General features: G+C 25.6%; 2 protein-coding genes across 2 annotated transcripts in view; both read left to right on the top strand.

Moving 5' to 3' along the window:
• LOC105735659 (uncharacterized) overlaps window positions 1-16,082 on the top strand; it is a 341,613-nt gene extending 325,531 nt beyond the window's left edge. The window contains exons 4-7 of the mRNA XM_086903444.1: window positions 6,553-6,673; window positions 8,646-8,824; window positions 13,718-13,801; window positions 14,365-16,082. Coding sequence (XP_086759570.1) covers window positions 6,553-6,673; window positions 8,646-8,824; window positions 13,718-13,794 — 377 coding nt within the window. The 3' untranslated portion in view covers window positions 13,795-13,801; window positions 14,365-16,082. The remainder of the gene's footprint in view (window positions 1-6,552; window positions 6,674-8,645; window positions 8,825-13,717; window positions 13,802-14,364) is intronic.
• Window positions 16,083-20,343: 4,261 nt separating this feature from the next.
• On the top strand, window positions 20,344-25,314 carry LOC105735644 (uncharacterized). Its single transcript, XM_086903461.1, has 8 exons — window positions 20,344-20,397; window positions 20,509-20,629; window positions 20,856-20,964; window positions 23,863-23,967; window positions 24,049-24,139; window positions 24,249-24,394; window positions 25,026-25,158; window positions 25,236-25,314. The coding sequence occupies exons 1-8, from the start codon at window positions 20,344-20,346 to the stop codon at window positions 25,284-25,286; spliced, it is 810 nt and encodes a 269-aa protein (XP_086759587.1). The 3' UTR covers window positions 25,287-25,314.
• Window positions 25,315-25,679: the final 365 nt, after the last annotated feature.

The following is a 25,679-nucleotide window of genomic DNA, read 5'->3' on the forward strand; positions in this document are numbered from 1 at the left end:
CCACTCTGTCGTGCCTGATCATGGATGCAACCACCGGCGACATATCCGCCACCCGGATCCCAGAATCCGCGATTTACGTTCCGTCGTAGATCCCTCTGGCGGATCCCCAGTTTAGTGTTCCACGCGAGGTGGATCTCATAATTGGCAATGGCCAGTTGTGCGATATCATGTCCGTGAGACGGATCAAACTGGGGAAGGAGCTTCCAAGCCTCTTAAAAACGCAGCTAGGGTGGGTATTCGATGGACGGTTGTCCAATGTACCACGTACGGAATCTACAACATGCAACGTCGTTACGAACGAACAGCTGAGTCGTCAGCTGTCACAATTCTGGGAGTTGGAGGGTGTGTCGACTGAGAAGGTGACATCTCACTCTTGCGAGAGCCGGTTCCTGGAAACGATGGGGAGCGAGCCGACTGGTCAATACGTGGTTACTATTCCGTTCGTGAGCGACGTGCACAAATTGGGAGAGTCGCGCGCGATGGCAGAAAAAAGAATTCGCGCACTGGAGCGGAGACTCGCAAATGTGCCTGAGCTGCGCGACCGGTACGTGCAGTTTATGAAAGAATATATAGCCTTGGGTCATATGGCCAAGGTCAACGGAACTATTCGGACATCCACCGGACTTGCCTTTAACCTGCCGCACCACACGGTGCTCAAAACAAACAGTACCACCACTAAGCTTCGAGTGGTATTCGATGGCTCGGCAAAATCCTCGACGGGGGTCTCCCTCAACGATCTGCAGCAGGTCGGACCGCCAATCCAGGAGGACCTCTTATCGATCCTAATATGCTTCCGAATCGGGTAGTCCTAAGCGTAGATATCGAAAAAATGTACAGACAGGTCCTGGTCGCTTCTCATCAGCGGTCTCTGCAATGCATATTGTGGAGGGAGGCCCCCCAGGATCCGATTGAGACATACGAACTGAACACGGTCACTTACGGCACGGCCTCAGCTCCTTATCTGGTCACACGGGTGTTGCAACAGGTGGGGTTGGACAACACCGCGAGCCATCCAGCGGCTAGCACGTCTATCCTCCGCGAGTTTTACGTGGATGACCTCCTGACCGTGGAAGAGGCAATCGTGCTCAAAAGGGATCTACAGGTTCTCTTACGGACAGCAGGGTTTAACTTACGGAAATGAGCGTCCAATGAGCCCTCGGTTGTGAAGAATGCCACTGGTGAGTCCATAGTCGTGGGCCCACAATCCGAGAAAGATCCTCGTACGCTCGGTCTGCGCTGGGAGCCAGTGCCAAACCAATTGTTTGTTGAGTTGAACGACCCACTCACCACCCGAGTAACCAAGCGAGCTATTCTGTCAGAGGTCGCGAGAATCTTTGATCCTCTCGGGCTGGTGGCTCCCGCAGTGCTTCCCGCGAAGCTAGTGCTTCAGGAGCTATGGAAGATGGGAGTGTCTTGGGACAAGTCTATGCCCCAAGACATTCATACGCAGTTTAGCGATTTAGAGGAACTCGGATCCCTAAGACACATTGCTATTCCGCGGTGTGCGGTAAGTGATGGCCCCGCCGTGGAACTACATGCCTTCTGCGACGCCTCGGAAAAGGCATATGACGCGTGCATTTACGCATCGTCAACGACACGGAAACCACGATTCGGCTACTTTGTGCGAAGTCACGCGTTGCTCCCTTAAAAACAATCAGTTTGCCGCGTCTTGAATTATGCGAGATCTGGCTGCTATCGGAGTTGGTGGAGAAAGTGCGAAGATCGTTTCGCATCTGCTTCAAGAGCGAGACGTACTGGACCGACTCCACTATCACCCTCGCGTGGATAGGGGGTCATCCCAGTCGCTGGAAGACGTTCGTCGCGAACCGAGTTGCGCAAATTCAGGCGAATTCGCGAAACGAATGGCGTCACGTGCCCACGGATGACAACTCTGCTGACCTGCTATCGCGGGGGGTGAGACCATCCACCCTACAAGACTCACGTCTTTGGTGGGATGGTCCCTCCTAGCTGTGGCAGGGGCAGGACGACTGGCCCCGGCACCGAATGAGCTACCCGAAGAGCGCGCTTCAGTTTGCATAACCATAACGGCACAACCACAATTTGATATCTTTGAGAGATATTCAAATTATATGCGACTCACGGGAATCATCGCGTACTGTATGAAATTCTTCCGAGCGGTCCGCGCGCGGCTTTCGGGGTGAGACGCGACAACCTCTACACGACCACTCGGTTCCCCTACTCACCACTACAAAAATCGACCTCGCAGAGGGAGCCATCTTGAGGTGGTTGCAGTCTTACACCGTTGCCAAAGAAATCGCGGACTTGAAGTTGGGGAGGGGACTGGCACGATCCAGCTTCCTGAGATGTCTAGGTCCCTTCCTCGACGAAAAGGGACTCCTCAGAGTAGGGGGACGTTTGGAGCAGGCTACATTAACATACAACCATCGACATCCAGTAATCCTTCCGAAAGGTGAATTTCTCACCAAGCTTCTCCTGTGTGACGAGCACGAGCGACTGCTGCATGGCGGATGCGAGACAATCTTGTCATCGATTCGTAGGCGTTACCTCTCAGCTAGAAGCACGTTGCGAGGGGTGATTCGGGGGTGCATGCGGTGCAGTCGGGCGCAACCCAGGACCGAAGAATACCAAATGGGCCAATTACCAGCTGTAAGAGTACGGATACAAGCACCCTTTTTTAGTACGAGGGTAGATTACGTCGAACCGTTCCTCATCAAGGAACTGCATCTAAAGCCTATTTGTGCGTCTTCGTGTGCCTGGCCACCAAGGCAGTTCATTTGAAGGCGGCTACGGCACTAACCACAGAAGCGTGAACTGTCTGAGCAGGTTCCCCTCGCGCCGGGGTCGATGCCGAAAGATCTGCTCGGACAACGGAACCAATTTCGTGTATAACGAACTATGGCGAATCCGCGAGTTCCTCCACCGGAATGAGAAGTCGATCGGTCACCATGCGATCGCGGAGGGTGTCGAATGGCGATTTATGCCCCCACATGCATCACACTTCGAGGGGCTGTGGGAAACTGCAGTTAGATGCCAAGAGACACCTTCTGCGGACAATTGGAGAGACACGCCTCACTTACGAGGAGTTCAGCACCGTGCTGGCCCGTGTCGAGGCATGCATAAACTCCAGACCGCTGCATCCTCTGTCGTTGGATCCACGAGATCTCGATCCCCTGACTCCAGGACACTTCCTCACAGGAGGTCCTATTACTGATATAATCCATCCTGACGTCACGGACGTCAAGGTTAGTCGCCTGTCCAGATTTCAGCTGCTGCAGGCGATACAACAACACTTCTGGAGGCGATGGGAGTGCGATTACCTGCACCAGCTCCAGCAACGGTCCAAATGGCGAGACCCAGAGCTTCAGACCATCAGGGTGGGCAGGCTGGTCGTGCTCAAGGACGAAAACCTTCCGCCACAGCGATGGAGGCTAGGCCGAATAGTCCAGTTGCATCCAGGGTCAGACGGGGTGACGCGAGTCGTGTCAACGTACTAGCACTGGCACCCTCACCAGACCAGTGGCCAAGGTCTGCCTGTTACCTGTAGACGACCCAGCGCCTCCCAGCCACGACGAACAGCCGAACCAGACCAACCACACGAAGAATTGAACGCGAGTGATTCAAGGCGGGCGGAATGATCGTGAGCATTGTCGCGACCTATAAACAGAACATTCCAGAAGGTTTCGGTCACGGGCTCCCCGGCGACCGCGCGGTGAGGTGTCGGTAAATCCGAGTAAAAACAGCTGAGGTTTTTGCTTAGGTTGCCTCGACCGTCGAATGTTCTGAATCCAAACACCTGCCCGCCCGCCCTGGATCTACATTGCGCATCGGGTGATATTGGTGCCCCAATTGCGGCACCGATATTTTCCCCACTTATAATTGGGACACTCCCAATCAGCCAGGAAGAGAATCCATCTAAGCGACTTTCTTCCTGGCTAACACTCACTACTGATTAGGCCTTCGGGCAGTTTACACTACCGAACCATCCTCGGGCAATCGCAACACATTGTAAACCTCCGATCTTCGGACACGGTCACAGACAAATTGATTTGCGACACAAGTTCCAAAAAAGCCATCGTCCGGTGGAGTAGACCGCATACGACCAACCTCAACACCGTAACGAAACCATAGAGATAATAACAATAATCACAAGAAGATCATATCTTAAAATACTAAAATTAAACTCTGTTTTTCCAAAATAAATGTTAAAATAATATTTAAAAAATTAAAGTTACAAAAGTTTAATTGTTTTTTATTAGTAATACTTATAAATAGATAATAATCAATATAAGTATTCGATAATTCACCTGGATTGTTTATATACAGATTTTGCAAATTAAAATCAAATTATTTATAACTTGTAAAATAGATTTCGATCGAAATTTATTTTTTTTATATTATATTTTTAATTTTTATTTTTTTATATTTGTAATTTGATACATTATAATAAAAATACGTAAAGAAATATTAAACGATTTTTAATATAGTTTAAAATATATTTGGAAATTTTAATGAAAATTACAGTGAAATAGAATATTTATCAAGGAAAAATGAATTCGATGAGCACAGAGCAAATAAAATTTTACACACGTTTTTAATAACAGTATATAAATCCAAAATCGGACGAACAATTCGAAAATCATCATTGAATATTAGTTTTGCAGCATGTACGCCCAAATTTACATGACAATTTATCTTAAACTTTCAATAGAAAACAGAAATGTCAGCAAATTACATACAAAAAATAAGAATTTTAAGAAGAAATTATGTTCGAAATGAATATATTTTGAATAAAACAAAAAGTTTTGTTTTTATATAAATATCTTATAAATTACAGTCAAGTTTTTAAACATTTTTAAATAAACAAAACAAATGAAATTAATTATTTCTGATTAGATACAAATGAATTATCAAAGTAATTCTATATTTGAAGATAAGAAAGAATATAGAATAAATTTTGTTCATTTCGAAAAAATTAAATTTGAAAATTTTTATTAAATTTTTATATGATTTCCATGATGATATACGTTGAATCTCCATTCTCTCAAAAAGAACATAAGCAATAAAATTTCATTCTGCATTTTTTGCTTATTATATAAATAATTATCTGTTGATAGTTGATTCGAATCTAATCAAGAATTAGGCAATTTTATTTTTATTTGATAATTTTTTGAAATTAATTATTTCAAATGAAAAAATTTTATTCTATATTTCTACTTCGATTTATTTTTTCACATTCTTCATTCAATCATATATGAAATACAGTGACATAAAATAATATCTTCTAGTTTTAATAAAAATAAGCGTTCAAATACCTAAATCTTTCCTAAAACAAATATTTCATTTAAAATCATATATTATATTACATATAATGTACAATTATTTTATAATACATATAATTTATTTATAATACATATAATTTATTACGTTTTTTGGTCGCGAGCGTTAGCGCGACCTATAAAGGGACATTCGAGAAGGTTTCGGTTATGGTCTTCCTCGCGACCGCGACGGCGAAGGGCCAGTGACACTAAGCAGGAACAGCTGCAACTCTTATTTATGTTTATGTTTATGTCGCCTAAATTGTCGAGTGTCCTGGATCAAGACCATCTGCCTCCCGCCCTGGACTTATATTTCGAAGCAGGAAATGTCGATGCCTATTACAGCATCGATATTTTCCTCACTCATAATTAGGATACTCCCAATCAGCCAGGAAGAGAGTCGACCATGCGATCCTCCTGGCTAACACTCACTACCGATTAGGCCTTCGGGCAGTTCACATTTCCGAATACTTCTCGGACAGTCACGACTACCGCACCGACTCTCCATCAGATAGGTCGTACTCACAAGTCGAGTTAATCGTTATTGGACACCGTGCCTCTGACCGTCGGACACGGTGATATTGAGTTGGGACACAGCCTTTCAAAAAAGACATCGCCCACCGGCATTAGGTCGACAAGCGACTTACTTCGGCAGCGGCGAAACCATTTTTTATTCAATATGGAAAAGGTTATTTCTAATATATTTTTAAAAATAATTACAAAATTTTATTTCAATGTTTATAATTATTAAAAATCTTATATGTTAAGATTATAAAATAATATTTTTTATGTTTTTCTTTTATTTAATTTATTTAATTTTAAAATATTTTAATATAATAAAATTTTTATAAATTCATAACATACAGAACATAAATTAAAATAATAAAATTAAATACTTTTATAATTAAATAATCAAATATAATTAAATAAATTATTTTTCTGTAATAAAGATTCTTAAATTGTTCAAATTATTTTTATTTTAAATTATATTACGCTTAAATATTATATTATATTACGTTAAATATTATACATTTAAAATATTAAAAGATAAAAACGAACTATAGTTTTATTTTAAATCTTCATAAGAAAAGATTTTACAATGTTATTTATAAAAATTAAGATAATTTTATATTTATCTATTTCTACAAAATGAATAATTTAATATAATAAATTTTTCATTAACTAGTTTTTAATTATGAATTTTAAATAAATTAAATTGATATCTTATATTAAATAAAATAATTGGTTGTTCTAGCAACGGAAGATAAATTCGATCTTATATATAGGAAGAAAATTATAGACGATAAGAATGGGGTAGAGATAACGTGTATGGCAGAGGGACTATATCCACAACCTACTCTAGATATATCTATCGAGTAAGTAATTCAAGATTTTTAATTTTTCATTACAATAAACTACTCTTTCTTATATTTTCTATCGTATATAGATTTTATACTAAAATTTTGATAAAAATTAATTTTTATTCTATAAAAATTAATCTTTATTTTATAACGAAATAAAACGTTTTTACATAATGCATTATGCAATATATTATTATTCATCATGAAATTCTAATTATTTTTTATTTTTGGTATATTTTCATATATTTTTATTTCATTTATTTTATTTTTCAGAAACTTTATTCTTAAAAATTAAAATTTACATTATTTAAAATATTTTATACATTTATAAAATTCTATTTATTTATGAAAAAATTAGTAAATAATTTAAACGAATTAGAGAGAAATTTTTAATATTGAGTAGAAATTTGAAGCAAAAAATTAAGTTAATTATTAGGTGTAATAAATATGAAACCACAAAAATTTTTTATTAAATATTTTTATTAAAGAAAAATAATATTTTATATAGATATAATAATTTTATAAGAAATTTTATAAATATATTACAGTAACATAAGTATGTAATAAAAATATAAATCATAAAAATAAATTTGTTTTATTTTAATAACACTTTAAACTTTCGAACATATTTATGTATCGATATTTTAATAATAAAATATTAATTTTCACTTAAAACATTTCTATGATAATATAAACTTGAAACTTATATAAAAAAAATGTTAAAAATATAGAGTAAAAACGTATTAAATAAATATATATTATACATATCTTTATTATTCTAAATAAAATTCTATATTAAATTTCTCAACGTTCACGATAAAATACGGATTTAGATACCAAAATTGTTTTCCTTCCTTTGAAAAATAATGTGCGTTTAAATTATTTTTTTAATATACTTCAAAAAATATTTAAAATTATATATAACGAATATTAATTCCCCAATTTACAAAATTATTGTATACAAATTGTATACAAATTTTATTGTTACAAATAATTATTGTTACAAATAATGTAAATGTTCAATGTATAATTAATATTTTAATGTTTTTTTTTTTTAATATTCATAAGTACATATTTATATATTTCTTTTATCGAATTTATCCTCATCAATTTCGATTTTTGGATATGTTGTAAAAATAAACATTTCCAATAATAATTTTTTTACTTTACGTTACCGTCGATCTTAATTTTCAAGATATTTGCAAAAAATGTTCTATGATATATCTAAAAATCAAAATCAATGATTATCTATTTTCTTATTTAAAATTTATTATATTATTTAAAATTTTTTATATTCAAATTTAAATTTAAACGTTTATAAGAAATATAATTTAAAATTTTAAAAAAACTCAAAATCGATGATTTATGATTTATATATTTATCTAAATTTTGAATTTCTTTGTTTTTCAAGATTATTTAAATTTCATTTTTAAATTTCTATCATTTGGAATAAAACTAAAATTTCAACAAAAAAAAAATATCGAATTATAATTTCGATAAAAAATATCAAATATAATTCTTTTTTATCTCGTTAGACACAATGTTATTATAAACAATTTCAAATTCTTCGATTCAAAGTAAAATTATTCCAACTAAACCAAAAAAATTATCCAAACAGACATTAAAGTTTATAAAAGCACAATGTAAGCAAATAAAACGGAATATTTTCAAAATAACATTAAAGCAGTTTACAAATACTGAAATCGCATACATATCGCGATGTTGCCATATACATGGGTCTACATCGTCAAGCGATGAGTTTAAATGGTTTACACAATTGAAATTGATACAATAATACATGCATCGTGTTCCAGCATTGTGTAAAATATTAACTTAAATTCACCGCTTGAATCGATACATGCGTTGTAATATATTTCAACGTATGTAAATCGCTTAATATGGTAATGTCTACTCATTTATCCAACATATCGCATGATATTTCGATTTGAATATAGCCATGATAATTTTGCAAATGCTTCCATTGCAGGGATGTCCCGGAAAAGCAAACAAAACCTACCATTACACTACGAGCTGATGGACTATACGATATCTTATCACGAACGATCTTACTTGATGAAAATTTACCTGAAGCAGCGATTGTCAAATGCTTGCTTGGTATACCGAAAGTGAACTATAACATTTCTCACAAAGCTGTCTACTATCCTGGTTAGTATTTTAATTTATCTTATCTTCATCTTTTCGTTTCTTTATATATTTTTTTTTTTCTGTCGCACGCTTATTAAACGTGATTTATTTTCAATCTCTTTATAGTTTGCAGTTATGAAAAAAATAAAGAAAAAAATAAAATGAAATAATTATTTAATTAAAGATTAAAGAAGAAATATAATTTTTATTTACGCAAATTCACAACATTATTATTTCCGATCTATGAAAATTAATCGATATTCATTCTTTAATCGAGAATTGGTTTATTTTAAGATACAAATATCTATTTATCCAGCGAAGTTCACTTTTATAATTTAATAAAATCAGTTGTTTTAAATTATTTTCATTTAAATTTTATTTTCAAGTTTTTTTCAAATTATGCGTGAAAAGAATATAAAATTTGTGACAACTCGCGAATGATAAAACGAAACGTTATATTATATAATATTTTTTTTATAAAATTTATACACCCTTAAAAGATTTATTCTTGAATAAATTAAAACTAAATTAAAAATGTTATTCAAAAATATATATATCAAAGCAAAAATATAATTTTTTGAAGCAAAAATAGAATAATATGTTATCTCACTCTGTCATTAAACGATTTTGAACGAATGTAAATATTTATAGCTTCTTATTTTTACAAATATTAAACTCGTTTTCAAATTTTTTATTTTATAGTCCACCGTAAACAAAAAAATGGAAATAACTATACATTTATTTCAAAACTGACTGTTATTTTTTTTCGGAACAATACTTTATATACAGAATGTAAAATCATTTGTTAACCGAAGATTTCTAAAATAATTTCAAGCAATTTTCCTTTGCAAACACTTTCATTATAGCTTTGTTAATGAATTATTAACAAAGAATATTGTGATTTACTGACTGTGAATCACGAAATCATGTATCACATTCACAATCACAAATCAGATTTCTTGGACATTTTGTACATAATCTATAATTTTCTCTACTTTTCGCTTATTAATAAAATATTAGCACAATATAAAATATTAAAATAATATTTTTAAATTATTTTATATCGTATATCTGATTCCTTCATAATTATCTTCCATTCGAAGTTAGTTAAAGGATTATCAATTATATTTTTATTTCACCATTCGATTAAATATTATCTGTCAATTAATCTTCGATTGACTTAACTAACTATTAATTTATTTCTGTGGAAATACTATTGATTAATTTATTTCTGTGGAAATAATAAACAATAAATTTAAATAATAATATCATTTAAACAATAAATAAGCAATGGAATATAAAGATTTTACTAAATATTAAACTAGTTTATCGCTATATTTTGTTACAAATTCATTGCAAAATTTATAAATTATGTTTTAATGTTTTTTATATCAATGATTTTAAATGTATCGAAAATAGTATGTATACATGTGAACTTTCTTTCCATATAAGATATTGTACTCTTTGAATTTTGAACACCATGCGACAGCATATTTATTGTACATTATTATATTTTGACATTTATTCCGAAATATTAATATTTTAACATACCAATAAAATTGTTAAACACAGACACATTAATGAATCATTTCTTAAATTTATTTCATCATTTAAATTTTTAATTTTTATCTTTATTCTAAGTTTTCAATAAATTAAATATTACACGCATCAAATTCATTATGAAAATAAATTTAATTTTAATCCGAATGCGATACAATAGAACAAAATAAAGATTATTTTTATTATTTCAACCACTGATATAATATTTTAATATTATTTTATTCACATGTTTCTTTCTTTATTCAACATAGAATTTTAAAATATATTTTTTATTTTTCATTTTTATCGAAACAATAATAAACTGTATATAATTCAATTTCTTTAATATTTCTAAATGATGTAATCTAATTTTCAAATATTTTACGCATGATTAACAACAATCCAATTTGTTTTCTGTATTAATATTTCTTTATTGACGAAATATTTACGTACTAATTATACCGCTCTCTCTAATAAAATAACTAATATTTATAAATGGTATGTAAAAGAAATGAGTGATTCTCAAGCATAGTAAATAAATATATAAATATATTTTAGACATTTTTTTATAAATATTTTATTAAAAAAAATCTATAAAAAATTATAAAAAAATAACTTTAAATTATAAAAATATAATTTTATTAGTTTATATAAATTCAACAATAATATTTTTGAATAATTTTCTGTTTTGCAAAAAATACAATATAAATAGAACATAAATATATATATTTAGAAACGAGGACGATTAATTTTCATAAAGTAATAATTGCACATAAAGTAATAATTGGGGTCATTTCTGTTATCTTTTTGATTTATTACTTTTAGTTATTATCTTTTCTTTTTCGTTTTTTTTTTATTTTGCATATTTTTCAAAAATATATAACAAAAGTTTTCAATAATGGAAAAAGTTGTCCCTCGATAAAACATTTTAGAAACAAATATTCGTAATTGATATTACAATGCGAAAAAAAAATAATTTCTTAACTAAATCATTCAATCATTTTTCACAATGCAATATTATATCTTTCATATAAATTATGCATTTTTTCAATGAATCTTTTTTTCATCCGTAGTAAAAAGAAACTGATGAATTTTTTTGTAATCATCGTTTTGTTTCATATATATATATATATATATATATATATATATCACTTTTCATCCAAGCAAATTTTATATCATACTTATCCTTTTTTAAATTTATACTTTTTTATGTAATTCAAAAAAATCAATCAAAAACAGTAAAAGTTAAAATGTATTATAAGTATAATCTTATTTCTGTAAAAATGCTTGAAATTTTTATTCAAACCTTAAGAAAATGTAAAAATTTTATAAATTAACATGAACTTATTATACGAGTTAAAAGTGAAAAAAGAAATTTTATAATTCGAAGAGATAAAAGCAGGGATTTATCAAAATCATATGATAAATGATATTTATTTTCCGTAATAACTTTATATTAAATTATTAAATTGACCGAAATTAGGAATGATAAAAAAATATATTTTAATTTTCAGGGAACAAAATAAAATAATTAAAATATACAAAAAATGGTATTTAAATTGAGCAAAAATTTTATATCAAGAATCTTTCATTTTTGGCTCCAAGTAGAATTTTTTTTTTTAAGATAACATAATTTTGATCAATATAAAAATAAAATTTCTAATGTATAAAAAATATTTCAGTATTATTATAATTTAATTAAAAATTTGAAAATTAATAAAAAAATTCTTTGTCCCGAAAATTTAGAAAATTATGAAATTTTAAAAATTTATAAAATATATAGAGATATGTCATCAATCATTTTTAACCAAATTCACTTTATTTAAATAATAAATAAAATTTTTATCATTTAACATAAAATTTTTAATTTAAGAAAGTTATTTTTATAATAAGTAAAACATTTTCTCTATTATTTATATTTTGCGAGTTACAAATTAATATATAATTGATTAATTAATTGATCGATTTAAATAATTGATCATTTTAACCGCTAAGAATTCAAACAAAAAAAAATTTAGCTATTATATATCCCTATTAATTTAAATGATTAACGTTAATAATTCTCAGTTTTCTAGATTGAAAAATTTTGCTTGTGAATTCTAATAAAAATAAATGTAAATATGAAATTTAATCATTTTTCCTAATGCACTGCAGTTTTTTTATTAACTAAAATGAATCAATTAGGAAAATTTATATTATATTTAAAATTTTCATGCACAAATAAAAAAAACTTTTTCCAACTGAATAATCAAAGAAGCTTATTATTTATTATCGCAATTTTAGATATAAAATTAAGAAATATACTTTTCTAGAAAAGTATAAGATGCTTAAATTATTATTAATCATTAAACACGCGACATGAAATTTCATTTATATAAGAAAAAAAATTAATATCGATAGACAAAAAATTATAATATTATGTTCTATTTCTTTGTTACAATGAGAATAAAATACATAAAAATTCAAAAGCTCTAGTGAAATTAAAAACGTGTCCGATGATATAATCTATTACAAATTATATATGTTTTAAAAAAGAAGTTATTTTATAGCAAGTTTTTAAAATTATATTCTGATATATATATATATATATATTTGTCATATTAAAAACAAAATAATTATAGAAATAATATTAATAATATTTTTTTCTAATTATCTGTAAATAAAAACAAATAATTATCTATAAAAAATCTCTTAAACGAAATTTAATCTTATATCGTCTAATCGCCATTTTAAGCATTTTATATAAAACAATTGTAAGATATTCGAATTTAAATTAAATATAATGTGCATGTTTTAAAAATATTATTTTTTGTATACTTTTTTCGAGAAGAAAAAATTAGAAAAAAAAAAGAAAAGAGCAGATTCAATTTTCTCTCAAATGAATGAAAATAAAATAAAAATACATAAATGTAAATGTTATTCCTAAATTCCTTCATATAATTAAGCTAATATTATTATTATTAAAATTTTATAAAACATTAATAAATTTTAAATTTCTAAATTTTGCAATTTTTAATTATTATATTATACTTTATGTGAAATTTCACAATTTTAAAAGAATTATTTGTAACTTAAATTTATATTATTATAAATTACGGTATATTTCTTTATTCATTATTATTTGTTATTATTATATCGTGCTATTATTATCTATTAATCAATTTGGATGATTTTTATATTTGTATTTTAATAGATCTTTCGAGCATTTTACTCAATACTCTGACATATTATGACACATTATTATCACCGAAGAATTATATAGATTTATAGTAATTAAAGAAACGCATTGAAAATACTTCTCGAGTAAATGTTAATATTATTTGATAAATATGATATGATAAATTTTTTCTGATATAAATTATGATTTGATTACAGGAAATTTCGTTGGTCAATTATCAATTAACTTTCTTCTAGTTATAATGCAAATGGCATTAATCAATATATTCAATTAATTATTAGGTAAGTAAATGAATATAATATTTTTCCGAAATAAATCTTAATTATATAAATCTTATTTATAATACCCTTTCTTTTAAATAAAAAATATTATTTTTCTTATCATAATAATCTTTTTGGATAATATAAGTTACAATTAATTTTTTTAAATATCATTAATTATTTTTTATTAACTTCTAGCATTTTGTTTAAAAAAAATTAGATTAGAAGAAGATTAGAAAAACATAATTTTAATAATAAAAATTTTTGTTATTTTTAATCGCTTCGAAGTTAGTTCTTCGTTTCGAATTTTAGAAATGATTTTATCTTTTAAAGTCGAATTATAGCAATTAAAAAATAACATGTATCTATTATTTTCGATTATTCTTGGAATCTGCAAAGTTTCATTCAAATCGAACTCGAACTTTCTACATTTTGTCCTTGTTAGAATTGCTAAAATTGTTATTGCAAAAATATTCTACAATTTCAAGAAAAATTAATTATATCTTATCCCCGAATTCAAAACTATTTATATTCTCTTAATTTAGTAATTCTAAATTCATAAATTATATAATATTTGATTTCAGATTGCCGCCCAAAGTGAAATTCTAGTGAACACATATGAAGATTTGCCGTTTCGATCAGTCATCCGTATTACGTCTTATCCATAAATGCAGTGTGCCTAAATTATATTACTATACCATTAAATATTGTTTCACGAAAGACAAGACAATGTCAAGACAGTGGATGTTAAATATCGATCAACTTTGGTGTTCATCGTTCATAAACTTTGTTTATGACTAATTATATATATGTTACATGAACATTTAAATATACCGATATACCGATATTAATAAAAATAATATAAGTAAAAATACTTTTTAACGTGCCGTTTAAAACATTATTCGTACTCATAATGAAATTCTAGTTTATCGTCATTAGCGTGGACAATATTTTAAAAACTTAAAGATGTAAAAAAACTGTTAATCGAAAGATGAGGAAAAAAAAAAAGAAAAAATCTTTGCAACATAGTATTGTAAATAATACTTAAAATTTAATCTTGTTATAGTTCAAATCATTATACAAATATTACGTGTTTGTTGCTTTTCGTATTATGCGATGTTCATAATCTATCGTTCAAATGAATAAACTATATAAAAATTTAAATATACGTACTTTATACAGAATATTAATACAATGTATATTTGGGAAATATCTTTCGGAGAATCAATTCTAAAGATTAAAAACAAACACAAAAGTGATTGATATATAAAATGTCGATCGAAACTTATTTATTAAATTATAAGTAATTTTACAATTAACAAAACGAAATGAAAATAAAATGTGACGATATAGTGATTTAATGACAATGGAGCAATCTTTCTCTCTCCGTGCTGCTTCGTTTAATGCAAATTTCAATCGCTTATAATTTAATTCATACATAATCTTTAACCAATATTTTTTTATTTGTAAACTTTTGTATTTCTTTTAAAATCGATCCTCCAAAATTAATATATATATATATAGGATATTAATATATTAATTATCTATATATATGTATATATAATATATCGTATTTAGATATGTATGTAGTAGTTTTTATATGTATATAAAATATTTATATAATGAAATACAGAAAAAAAAATAATACGAATATATTAATTATACATATATAATTGTAATTATTTTAATATATGTAAATAACTATGACAATATGTTATATCGAAATGCAAATGAAGATTTAAAAAAATAGAATGATAACATTTTTGCTCGAAAGAATAAATTATATATGTTTCTATAACAATATTGCGAATAATATACATATGAATTCTCATTGCAAAGCGTGACAATTATACTATCACTGCAATAAATAAAATATATATAAAATAGAAATAAAATATTAGAACAATTTCAATACACGAGACAATTTGATTGAATTTCATTTATCAATCGATTAATTTAAAAATTTAAAAATTTATTCAAGTATTTCTATTGTTCTATTATTATTTTATTACTAATCGATTTAATGAAATGAAAAAAAGTTAAGTTTAGTTTCATAGATAAAATATTCAATTATTATTTCATTTCTTTGTTTGAATTATACCAAAAGTGAAAAGAATAAGAAAAAATATGAAACAATTGAAAAATTCAAATCATGTACATCAAAATTTTCTAATTAAATTAAATTAAATTGATTTTTTCCATAGCAACATATGATTAATGACAGCAAAAATCAACGTTAACATCAGAATTATCAAACTAATTGATTTTTTATTTTTGTAAATAATAAAATTTGATGAAAAAATTATTGATTTTTATTCAGACAGAAAAATTTTAAATTATATATATATTTTTTGGATATTTTGTATATATATATATTTATAAACTAGAGATTCCTAAAATAATATCAATATTTTCCTTTGCAAAAACTTTATCGTTTTGTAAACGAATTATTAAGAAAAAATATTGGTCAATCACGGAGTGCGTAGCCTAATCGAACTATAATAATAGCATAGGTTACGGTGATGAAGCACAAACAAATTCAAGTAACTTTGAAGAAAATGTTTTATATATAATTACATATATATAAACTATAATTCAATAGTTCTTTCGTAATATAATTCGATATAATTTTTTATCGATAAAATATCCATATTCATATATTATATCTCATATTCAATATATTTTCTATGACATATATCACTTGGATTTGTTTACAATGTTCAATTTACGGATGTTCTAATATTTTGAAAAATCCTGTATGATATAGAGAGTATATATATAGAGAGTGAATCAGAATAAATGAGAAATACGATAGGACCTGATTCTACGTAAAAAAATAAGTCAAAAAAAGCATAAATTTTTATTATTTAAAAATTAATTTTTTGAAAAAATTGAAAATCGAATTTGAAAAATTTAGCGATTTTTTGAATTATATGATTTCTTAATTATATTCAATCTTGACTTTTCTAAAAACATAGATCGAAGTAATAAAATTTTACTCTATTCTATATTTTTTATTTTCATATATAGAGTATTCATTTATCGATCGTTTATTTATATCCAAGAAGAATCAACCAATTTCAATTTTATTTAAAAAATTTTCATTATTCGAAAAAGCTTCAAATAAAAAAATTATTTATTTTTTTAACGTAAAATCAACTATATTTCTCACATGTTCTGATTCATTTGTATATAATATATTAAATTATTTTCATAATACTATCTTAATTCCAATCATCTACATCAATATATTCCAGTATATCGATATACATGTATGTATAAATACTATATACGTATACCATATAGATAAATCCATGTAGTATATTAGACATAGCGGAAAGTTTTAACATTAATCTATCAAAAGCTAAAGTTTTTTCCGAATAAAAAAAAAATATTTTTTTATATCATTTAAAAGAAAGAAATAAAATATATTACGCTAAAGCGTTTGTTATTTAATCATTGACCAAATTTTGAAATTTAAAAAACAATCGAAATTGGATGGTAAATATAACGAAAAAAGAAAGAAAAAAGATCATAGCAGATGTTATATTTATAAATAAATTTTTTATAGCATTTCTAATCCAAACGCGAAAAGTTTATTAAACAAAGAGAAAAAAATAAAAATAAAAAGAATTTTTTAAATTATGATTTTATGTATATATTCAAATACACAAATGCTTAGATAAAAAAAAAAAATTATTATGTTTGTAAACTAAAATATATTTCTGTATTAATAAAATCGCTAAATATACATGTCACCGAATGAATGTCACCGAATGTTCATAAAATATTCATTTTTATCGTAATCGTACTATATCAAAGTATAATTGTAATTAAAAAAAATATTCGATATCAACACATCTCGATCATAATCTTTAATAATTCGATGCAATTATTATATAATCCTAATCATACTTTTTTGTTATAGCAAATGATACAAAAAAAAATTTTTTTTAAATCTTCCGATCATACCATCAGTCAAAAAGATAATTTACGACATTATTATAAAAGTAAAAAATAATGAAAAAAATTATCACCGTGTATTTTCGCTGTGTTTTATAAATAAAAAATATAAAAATATAAAAATATAAATAAAAAATATAATAAAACCAAAAATATATGTATCGTTATTATTTTATAAATGAATCGAAGATACGCTATTCGTAATATAAGTTATTGAATTGAATAGCAAAAATATTTTTTGTACTTTTTAAATATATACTTTTGAAATATATGAAGAAAGGGAATAAAATTATCAAAAACATTTACCAAAGAAACGAAATTGTAAAATAATTTAAAGAAATATGGATATCGGAGTATTCAGGAATTTTTTAATTCAATAGAGAACGAATAAGTGGCGCAATCTGTATGGGTATCAAGGAATCAATAATATCGAGATTCGATCACTCTATTTCTTCACATTATTATTATTATTTTTTTTTCTAATAATAATAAATTATTTTGGAGTACAAGTAAATCGGAATATTTAATTCATGAGTTCATTAAATCGATAGGAAACGAATAAGTAGTGCTATAGATACGAGTGTTGAAGAATCAATCGAATCGATCATCCTTTTTTTTTTTAACTGTAATATATATATAAATATCGATAGAGCATAAAAATATAGATGATTTAAGAATTATGATTTTTTTTTTATTTGAGATCGGTGAATTCGATTGTTCTTTTTTTTTAGGCAATAATACGTATGTCGATAAAGCATAAAAATATAATAATAATTATTTTTTTTATACAATAATTTATTCTATCTTTTAATGTAAGAATTACAAAAATATGTTTTATGTTATAAGTCTTATTAATCGAAGTATAATGTCATAATATAATATTATTCATATAAAATTTTCCAACTAATTTTAATAGTATCTAATATTATTTTAAAAAATAAAATTACATACTTACTTTAATGTTGTAATAAGTATTCGATACTCTTTTTTTATTATATATATTATATATTTATTATATAATATACTATACAATTTTTTTATATTTTTATCAATTTATATTTCATTTTAAAACTTGAAAAATATAAAATATATTCATGAAATAATAATAATTTATATAATATTGATTATCATATCTTTTTTACATTAAAAACTTGTTTCCACTACAAATAACTAAAACAAAATGAAAACTATTGAGAAATATTTTTATACTTTTATATCATTTTTATATCAGGTAAATAATAGACGAAAAAGAAATTGTTAAAGAAAACAGTAGTTATATAATAGTTATAATAACAGTTTTAGTTTTCTTAAGCAAACTATAATCTTTTTAATTGCCTATTCACATATTTAAAGGATAAAAAAAAAATCAATCGATACTTTACTCTTAGCGCATTTAAGTATGAATAAATAAATACCTAAATTATAACTTATGCCATTCATTTTACTGCAAGTTGTAACTAATACTAAAACCTTTTTAACTTCAAAAACATTTAAAATAAAATAAAATCAATAAAAGTGAATAAACAACAGAAGAAACCAGTTATTCTTCCATGCTATACAATGGTTGAATTATTGACCTATTACGACTTTACCAAGTTTCTCTTAACAACATTAGGACTTTGGCCATATTATAACGCAAAATATAGAATTTTGTATAATAGTATCATCAGCTTCATTTCCTTTTCTTTTATAGTTGTTCAGGTATGAGGAAATAATAATTTTATATATTTTAAATAATTAATTATTATTTTCTTACTTCTTTTGATTAGATATATTCTTCATTATTAAACAAGTCTCATTCTTATTTTTTATTCATATAATATTCTACAACTATATATATTATAAAATATAAGTGTTGTGTTTATTCAGTTAAAATTTGTGCAATGTCTTACATTAAAAAAATATTAAATTTTATTATATACAGTGTCAAAAATATTAGAATTTCTAAGCTGGAGATTCCTAAGATAATTTCAAGCAACATTTTTCTTTGTAAAAACATTCGTTACGGCATATTAACGAGTTATTAACGAAAAACATTGACGAATCACGATGTGCATAACCTAGTTAAACCGCGACAGAAACATTGGCTACGTGTTGCGACCAAGCACAAGTCCAAGCAATGTATCTCACAGTATATTCAATAGTATATTGAATATATTTTTTCATCGCTAAAAAATTATATTGAATTATATCACGAATGAATAAATAAATAAATATAATATTCAATACATTTTCTTTGACACATATTGTTTGTTCGTATTTGATCAACATGTAATATTATTGTCACGATTCGATTAGGCTATGTGCTTCGTGATTGGCCAGTATTTTTTGTTAAAATATAAATAATAATTCGTAAACAATTCCGTTTTTGGAGAAGAAGGAAAGCTTTTGTAAAGAAAAATGCTGCTTGAAATTACTTTAAGAATCTTTATTTTATAAATGTTCTAATTAAAAACATTTTTGGAATATTATAATATATATCTCGTATATATTATTATATCTCGTATATAATATACATAATTTCTATAAAATTTGATTATTTCTAGTATTTAATTTTCAAAACTAAAAAAAATAAATTGAAATATTTGTCGATGTTAATCATGAGTTTAAGCTCCTTTATAAAATACAATATAAATTGGTATCAACTTGCAATAGTAAGTTTTCAATAATATATTTAAATTATAATATACAAAAAAATTATAAAAAATTATTATATATATTAAATTAATATACAAAAAAATTATAAAAAATTATTATAAATATAGGTTAAAGAGTTTATGGATAAAATAAAATACGATTGGGAAATAATTGAAATGAACAATGAAACACTTGAAATTATGAAAAGACATGCTTGCTTAGGAAAATATTATGTATTACGATTTGCATGTAAGAAATATATTTTGAGTTATAAAATGAATTTATATATTCTCAGTTGTATAATTATATATGCATATTACAGCAATTTTCTATTCATCATTAGCCATCGTGGTATTTTGTCATATGTCAACCTGTATTTTAGATAAAATTCTGCCATCGAATGAAACACATTTAAAAAAATTTCCCATACTGATGGAATATTCAATTCTTGATGAAAAATATTTTTTATTTACAGTTATATATTTATATGTATCATTGTTGTTAATAATAACTATATTTGTAGCAACGGAATCATTAATGATTTTGTGGCTACAACATGCTGCCAGCTTATGTGAGATTATAAGGTATAATATACAATAATTTATTTTATGCACTCTTTATTTGAAATCAATCAGTGATCCTATTATTAATAAATTAATATTTTCTTGAATAAATATAATATGTGGCCTGCAACATTTTTTATTCAAATTTATATTTTGAAAGTTTTTTTAGATCACTAAAAAAAAAAAATAATAATCATTTTTCATAGAAATAAATCTAATTTAATTCATATTTTTTTCTAAAGAAAGTTAATTATTATTATTTTTTTCATTAATTTGTTTTGCCAAATTTTTCTAATCCAAACTTGTATCATTTAAACTTTCACAAAAAATTAGTATTATTTTCGTTTTTAGCAATTCAAAATATTTCATATATTTTATAACCCGAATACTATATTTTAGATTTAGTTATATATAATAGAAAATTGATAAAAGAATATTTGTTTATTTTAAATAAAATCTATATTAAAATTTATAATAATATTTATATTATTAAAACAAATAAATATCATTATAATAACTAATAATTTGTTAATATAATAAACATTAATGTACATGATAATAACTAAATTCTAGTATCGAGATAAAATTTTATAAAAATCAATATTTTATATTTTTTTATATATATAATTTTTTTTATATATATAAAAAATCGCTTTTAATTTTCCAAATATTCATAAAAAATTGTTAATATCATTATATATATATATATACAATAAGTACTAATATGTATGTGTTCATATATATATATATATATATATATATATGTATTACTACACGATTATTCCTTATCATTCTACATATATATGTAAAGAATATTTATAAAAATATTTATAAAAATGAATACTTTTTCAGAATGGATTTTAAATATCAAAACGATGAATAAAATTCATAAATATATATTGTATAATATTGTATGATAATCTGTCTTATCGAAATCTATGGGAGCAAATCATAACACAGTCCCATAAAATTTTGAATTAAAAAAATTGAATGTTTTTGAATAGCTTGCTTTTTTTAATTATCCTTAATGTTAAAAAAGTCATTAATAATATTTGAATTCTACAAATTATTAAACGTATTGGTGAATCAATCGATAAATCTTTATTTCTATTTTAATTCTATATTAATTGTACTCTTATAGTTCTTATCTTAATAGTTCTTATTCTGATCTAAAATCTAATCTGAATCAAAGAGAAATAATAATCAAAACTAAACATTCAAACAATTCGAGCAAGGAATTTCTAATCCATAAAAATTTTTAAATTGATTATTTATTAGGGTTATCATTTAAAAATAAATAATGAAGATATACAAGCTAATTTAACTACTAATTTAAAGAAAAAGAATTCAAGATTCAAATGCAAAAATATTAATCCGAAATGGAATCTTAATAAACTTCTAATAAATCTCCCTAATAAAAAATAATAATATTTGTTAAAACTTTATAATTAAACAACTATTTTAAGAAAAATAAGGATTTATTTCCATCAAAAAATTATTTCCATATTCCAATTATAAAAGAATGTTTACGATTATTTTGATCGCCAATCCTAATAAAAATCAAACAATGCTAGAAAATTATTAATTTGTATCTTTAATAAAAATTATATAATGAAAAAAATTATTAATCATATATTTGGAACTATATATTTTTAATTGAAGTCATGACTTCATTAGATTTACACTTAATATAAATAAATTACTATCTTTTTTTCAAATGGTTTCAGATATCTCCATTTTACTCCAGACCAATTAATAAAGATAAAAGCCAATATATGTATATGACTTTATTTTTAACATTATAATTGTAATCTTAGATTTAAAGAACATTTGAGACATATGCAAGCAATTGTTATCCATTGTTAAGATATTCGATCTTTAAAGTAACATATTAACTTTTATAAAGAATTTTATAAAGATTAAACATATAAGAATATGGAATAAGAATATGGAATATTCATAATTCAAATATAGAACTGTGTTAAAATTTTAAGTCTTATTACTTTGTTTTCAATAGATCAATTAAAAATTGAAATCATATTATTAGTAATCCGATTATTTAAAATTTATTTCTTTGCCGATAATTTGACCATTATATGTAATAGAAAAATCTATAAACACTAGAAGACTTTGAAATTTGTGTTAAATGAATTATATAGGTAGTCAAATTCTTTAGAATTTAAATACTTCCAAAAGAAATTAAAAAATATTGTCACCTCCAGACAAAATAATATAGAATTATCATTTACAGATAATACTAAAATTAAGCAAGTGAACATTATCAAAATTTTAGGACTAATCATTGATACAAAATTAACTTGGAAATATCACAAATTAAAAATTAAGATACCATCTAGCTATTTTAAAAATCATTAGCAAATCACTAGCAAAAAACTAAGGAAATCTTTAATATATATATAATTCTGTAATTTAACTTTAGGAAACTTTCAAAATCAATTCTATTTTAAGTATCCTTAAAAAACTAATGATATTTATGAATATTTTAAGTATCCTTTTAAGTATCCTTAAAAAACATTTACAATAGGATGAAAAATTTTCTGTATCAAATTAAAAACGATCTATTAATAAATCTATATCTATTAAAAATATCTATAAATAAATCTATATCTATTAAAAATATCTATTAATAAATCTATATCTATTAAAAATATCTATTAATAAATCTATATATTTAATTACTTCTAAACGATTTAATAATAAATATCATCGATATATCAACTTCTTAAAATCATTCTATTACAGAATATATTCTATTACAAAACATAGAACATAACAAGAAATAAACATTGAATCTTCAATGCCATTTATAAAAGATTATCCAAATCTTTTTATATTATTATATAAGAATATGTATCAATGATAAATAGATATTTTTAATTTTCTTTTACGGATTTACAGTTTCTTTGTACAAAATGCTACTCTAAAGAGTTCTAAAGATCATTTTGATAATAATATAAAAAGGTATATAATAAAAGCTGTAATTATACATAGAAGAGTGATACAGTCAGTATTGTTTTTCGTTTTACATGCAATATATTTAATGGAATATCAATAAATCAATATTAATCAATATTGTTTTTAAAGATTTTTACAAGATATTCGTGATTATAATGCAATAACGTATTGCGTTCTCCTTATACTCGCTATCACATCCTTGGGCATTAATTTCTTTCGTGTAAGTAAAACTCTTCTATATTTTTTAATTGCAAAATAAATTACAAAATAATGAAGATATTTCGAAACAAAAAATAAAAAAATCCAAAATATTTTCATTTTTTTTTCAGTTATCACAATCCATTCTTGTGCTAACTAAAATCGAAGAAACAATTATCAGTCTTATGTGTATTATTTGCGAATTGTCATATATGTATTACATGAACTATATATGTCAGCAAGTATTGGATTGTTTTAATAATCTTAACATAACTATGTAAGCACTATGTATATTTTATTAACAATTTCGACAATATTAAAGAAAATCTTCTTTGCAATAAATAGTTATATATTTGAAGAAAATTGTAAAATTTCAAACAAGATTTACTGATAATATTGTTCATCCGATTTCGTCTAAATCTTGCCGATTCATGCTGAAATTCAGATTCTTAAATTAAGATTAAATGTTGTACATTAATAAGTACATAAATACATATTTCTCATTTAAATGAGTTTTCATCTAATTATATTTCTATTAGTCTTTAAAATTTTTGAAACTTAATATAGCTATTCTCTATATTGATAACAACCGTGATAAAAATCGATGTAGATGAATAGTTTACAGAAATATTATGATAATTATTATTTATATATCAAATTTTTCTGGCAAATTAGTTTTTGTTATTTCTTTACTCATAACTTTTTAAAATAATATAATTGCATTCATTTTACTCTTCTGAATTCTGTATTTCCTTACTTTATTAATATTCATATTTATTTTGTTCTATCAAATTAATGCAAGATTAAAAGAACTTAACAAATCATCGCAAATCGTTCATCTGCATTAGATATATATATCTATTAATAATAAATATTATTAATTTTTTTATAATTATGATCATTTTCAGATTTCACACGAATTGGTATAAAATGTCTGTTCCCATCCAAAAATTGATTTTAAACATTATGTTAAATTGCAACAAACCACTGTTACTTACTTTCCTCAGTGTTTATTGTCCAACAATGGAAGGTTTTGCATCGGTATCTTCACCATTATTTTATAATCAATATTTTTTATTGTCTTAATAATATATATTTTACCGACACTTATCTTTTAGTTATTAAAAATGTCATTATCTTATTTCATGATGATATCATCTATGCAGTAAGGATTTTTTAAACAATGAAAACACGAAGAATAATATTTATATTAGTATTATAATAATAATAAATTAAATAAAGTAATTAATTTCTTAATTTATGACAAATTTTTTTATTTGAATTTACTAAAATCAAACATGATTTTTTTGTATAATGGACAAAATATTCACACAATAACAATAATAGTCTAAACATTTGTAGATAGAGATACCCTAAACACTTAAACTATTACTGCATTTATAAATAAATTGTTCTGTCTGATTGTCTGTTGATTATCTGCATGAAAATATACAATTTCTAAAAAATAAAAAATTATCAATAAATTGGTAATTTCTGAAATAATTTCAAGCAATTTTTTTTGCAAAAACTTTTGTTACAACTTTGTTAATTATTAGTTATTA

The sequence above is a fragment of the Apis florea genome, unplaced genomic scaffold (assembly GCF_048593485.1).
Source record: "Apis florea isolate Af1SG1 unplaced genomic scaffold, ASM4859348v1 contig_2291_pilon, whole genome shotgun sequence".
Taxonomy (NCBI): domain Eukaryota; kingdom Metazoa; phylum Arthropoda; class Insecta; order Hymenoptera; family Apidae; genus Apis; species Apis florea.

Excerpts from the sequence above, each read along its gene's own strand:
- LOC105735644 (XM_086903461.1), top strand. The coding sequence starts at position 20,344 with ATGAGTTTAAGCTCCTTTATAAAATACAATATAAATTGGTATCAACTT. Across the intron at positions 24,140-24,248 it reads TGGGCATTAATTTCTTTCGT|TTATCACAATCCATTCTTGT; the intron begins GTAAGTAAAACT and ends TTTTTTTTTCAG. Across the intron at positions 24,395-25,025 it reads AATAATCTTAACATAACTAT|ATTTCACACGAATTGGTATA; the intron begins GTAAGCACTATG and ends GATCATTTTCAG.